At 39.0% G+C, this 3,842-nt stretch overlaps 1 protein-coding gene across 1 annotated transcript; it reads left to right on the top strand.

The window, feature by feature from the left end:
• LOC109248423 (60S ribosomal protein L10-like) lies at positions 1-1,322 on the top strand. Its single transcript, XM_019418119.2, has one exon. It carries the CDS (start codon positions 189-191, stop codon positions 753-755), a length of 567 nt encoding a protein of 188 aa, XP_019273664.2. The 5' UTR covers positions 1-188; the 3' UTR covers positions 756-1,322.
• Positions 1,323-3,842: the final 2,520 nt, after the last annotated feature.

The following is a 3,842-nucleotide window of genomic DNA, read 5'->3' as shown; positions in this document are numbered from 1 at the left end:
CACTAAGAGAATGAATACAAATGAAAATTAGGAGATATTTTTCTTTGAATTATAGTGAAAGTTCAACGTATCAAAACTTTTAGAATACAGCTATAGACATACTTAAATGCTGTTATTAGGAGTAAACAGCTGAAAATAACCTCTTTTCCTTTGGCTTGCCACTGGGCCATGGGCCCAGTGGTATTGCCATGGGCCACCACCCACCCCGGTGTTACTGGTATTGTAAGAACAAGCGGTGTCCAAAGTCTTGTTTCTGCAGAGGTGTCCCTGATGCCAAGGTCTGCATCTTTGACCTTGGGCAGAAGAAGGCAGAAGTGGAGCAGTTCCCACTGTGTGGCCACACAGTGCCAGAGGAATACGAGCAGCTCTCCTCTGAAGCCCTGGAGGCTGTCCGTATGTGTGCTAACAAGTACATGGTGAAAAGCTGTGGCAAAGATGGTTTTTGCATCCAAATGTGGTTCCATCCCTTCCACATCATCCTTATCAACAAGATGTTGTCCTGTGCTGGAGCTGACAGGCTCCAGACAGGTGTGTGGGGTGCCTTTGGAAAGCCCCAGGGCACAGTGGCCAGGGTCCACATTGGCCAAGTCATCATGTCCAACAGTACCAAGGTACAGAACAAGGAGCATATGATTGAGACGCTATGCAGGGCCAAGTTCAAGTTCCTTGGCTGCCCGAAGATTCACATTTCCAAGAAGTGGGGCTTTACTAAGTTTAATGTGAATGAATTTGAAGACATGATGGCTGAAAAGTAGCTTATCCCAGATAGCTATGGCTTTGGTCAAATACATCCCTAATTGTGGCCCCTTGGACAAATGGTAGGCTCTGCAGTCATGAGAACCTTGACACTGCCCGCTCCTTATTCACGCCCACAATAAACCCTGCTTCCTGTCAAAGAAAAAAAAAAGCTGAAAATAAATCATCCAAGTATCCATTTCCACTAGTTAAAAAAATTAGTCTGAGGCAACAGGCACATGAAAAGATGCTCAACGTCACAACTTATCAGGGAAATACAAATCAAAACCACACTCAGATATCACCTCACGCCAGTCAGAGTGGCTAAAATGAACCAAATAAGGAGACTATAGATGCTGGAGAGGATGTGGAGAAACGGGAACCTTCTTGCACTGTTGGTGGGAATACAAACTGGTGCAGCCACTCTGGAAAACAGTGTGGAGGTTCCTCAAAAAGTTAAAAATAGATCTACCCTATGACCCAGCAATAGCACTGCTAGGAATTTACCCGAGGGATACAGGAGTGCTGATGCATAGGGGCACTTGTACCCCAATGTTTATAGCAGCACTTTCAACAATAGCCAAATTATGGAAAGAGCCTAAATGTCCATCTACTGATGAATGGATAAAGAAGTTGTGGTTTAGGGGCTCCTGGGTGGCTCAGTCGGTTTAGCAACCGACTTCAGCTCAGGTCATGATCTCGCAGTTTGTGAGTTCAAGCCCTGCGTTGGGCTCTGTGCTGAGAGCTCAGAGCCTGGAGCCTGTTTCAGATTCTGTGTCTCCCCCTCTCTCTACCCCTCCCCTGCTCACGCTCTGTGTCTCTCTGTCTCTCAATAATAAATGAGTGTTAAAAAAATTTTTTTAAATAGTTGTGGTTTATATCTACAATGGAATACTACTTGGCAATGAGAAAGAATGAAATACAGCCTTTGTAGCAATGTGGATGGAACTGGAGAGTGTTATGCTAAGTGAAATAAGTCATACAGAGAAAGACAGATACCATATGTTTTCACTCTTATGTGGATCCTGAGAAACTTAACAGAAGACCATGGGGGAGGGGAAGGAAAAAAAAAGTTGGAGAGGAAGGGAGCCAAACCATAAGAAACTCTTAAAAACTGAGAATAAAATGGGGGTTAATGGGGGGTGGGAGGGAGGGGGAAGGGGGTGATGGGCATTGAGGAGAGCACCTGTTGGGATGAGCACTGGGTATTGTATGGAAACCAATTTGACAATAGATTTCATATTAAAAATAATAAAAAAATAAACTTATTGTGGTAAACATAAAAAAAAATTAGGCCAAGGAGCAAAAAGAAACAAATAATAAAATTAAAAACATATATCAGTAAAATATAAAACAAATGTGCTAGAGAAAATAAATCTAATAATACATTTTAAAAGACTAATAAATTTCACAAATCCCTGGAAAGACAGATCAAGAAAAAAAGAAAGTGCACAAAATACCAATATCAAGAATGATTTTTTTATAACAAAGGGTCTTAACTATGGATCCCATTGTTAAGGAAATAAAAACAAAAGGATATCATATCAGTTTGGGGGTAATAATTTCAATGAAATGATTTAGAAAGCCATAACTTAGGGGTGCCTGGGTGGCTCAGTCAATTAAGTGTCCGACTTTGGCTCAGGTCATGATTTCATGGCTATGGGTTCAAGACCCACATCGGGCTCTGTGCTGATGGCTCTGACAGCTCGGAACCTGGAGCCTGCTTCAGATTCTGTCTCAGTCTCTCTCTGCCCCTCCCCCACTCGCACTCTGTCTCTTTCTCTCTGTCAAATATAAATAGATATTTTTTTTTAAAAAGCCATAATTTACCAAAACGGTTAAAGTGGCGCAAGAAGAAATATAAAATGCAAATAATTTAGTATCTACTAAATGAATTGAATCTGTAACTAAAACCCTATGAAAGAAATTTCCATGTCCATCAATTTTACTAATCAGTTCCTCCAAATATTTAGAAATAAACTTGACCTTACATATACTATTCCATAGCTCAGAAAAAGAGAAAAATTTTCCAAGTTATTTGTTGAGGTCATCATAATTTTGATAGCAAATACTGGTAAGAACATTACAATAAAGACCTAAGAGAGACTAACTTTCATTTATATAGACACAAAGCCTATACAAAATATTAGCAAAGCAAATCCAGTGATATAAAAAAAATGATAATATATTACGGTCAGGTGAGAATTATTCCAGGAAGGCAAGATAGTGTAACGTGAAAAATCAATGAATGCAATTTACCACATAAACCAAATAAAGGAGAACAATCATATGATCATCTCAAATAGAGACCAAAACACATCTCTGAATAAAATTCAACATCCATCCATGATTTAAAAAAGAAAAATGACAAACTAAGAATAGAAGGATATTTACAAAATCCTATAGCAAACATCATATGTCACTGAGAAACAATGAAAGCTGTCCTCTTGATATTAGATGTTCGGTTCAACATAGTATCCTCACCCAGTGTGATGAGGCAAAACAGTCAATAAAAGGTATAAATATTGGAGGGGTGCCTGGCTGGTTCAGTTTGGTATGTAGAGTGTGTGACTCTTAATCTTGGGGTTGTAAATTCAAGTCCCACATTGGGTATAGAGACTACTTTTAAAAAAATAAAATATTTTTTAAAAATGGTGTAAGTATTAGAAAGAAAGAAATAAAACTGTCTTTATTTGCCAGTGGAATAATTTTATACATAAAACTTCCAAAGACTACAGACAGACTAATAGAATAAATTTATTAATTTAGCAAAACAGTTACATGTTAATTTGCAAAAAAATCGATCATATGTCACGATTGCAACACACAAGCAGAGAATGCAGTTTTTAAAATAATACCTTTCTTTCTTTCTTTCTTTCTTTCTTTCTTTCTTTCTTTCTTTCTTTCTTTCCTTATTTATTTATTTTTAGAGAGAGTGTTCAAGCATGGGAAAGGAACAAAGGGAGAGAGAGAGAGAGAGAGAGAGAGAGAGAGAGAGAGAGAGAATCTTAAGCAGGCTCCATGCTCAGCACAGAGCCCAATGCAGGGCTCAATCCCATGACCCTGGGATCATGACCTGAGCTGAAACCAAGAACTGGGCACTCAAC

The sequence above is a fragment of the Panthera pardus genome, unplaced genomic scaffold, assembly GCF_024362965.1.
Source record: "Panthera pardus isolate Hobbes unplaced genomic scaffold, ASM2436296v1 HiC_scaffold_8, whole genome shotgun sequence".
NCBI classification, from domain to species: Eukaryota; Metazoa; Chordata; class Mammalia; order Carnivora; family Felidae; genus Panthera; species Panthera pardus.
Note: the sequence above shows the minus strand (reverse complement) of the source record. Positions and strands in the feature narration are given on the sequence as shown.

Excerpts from the sequence above, each read along its gene's own strand:
- LOC109248423 (XM_019418119.2), top strand. The coding sequence starts at position 189 with ATGGGCCACCACCCACCCCGGTGTTACTGGTATTGTAAGAACAAGCGG.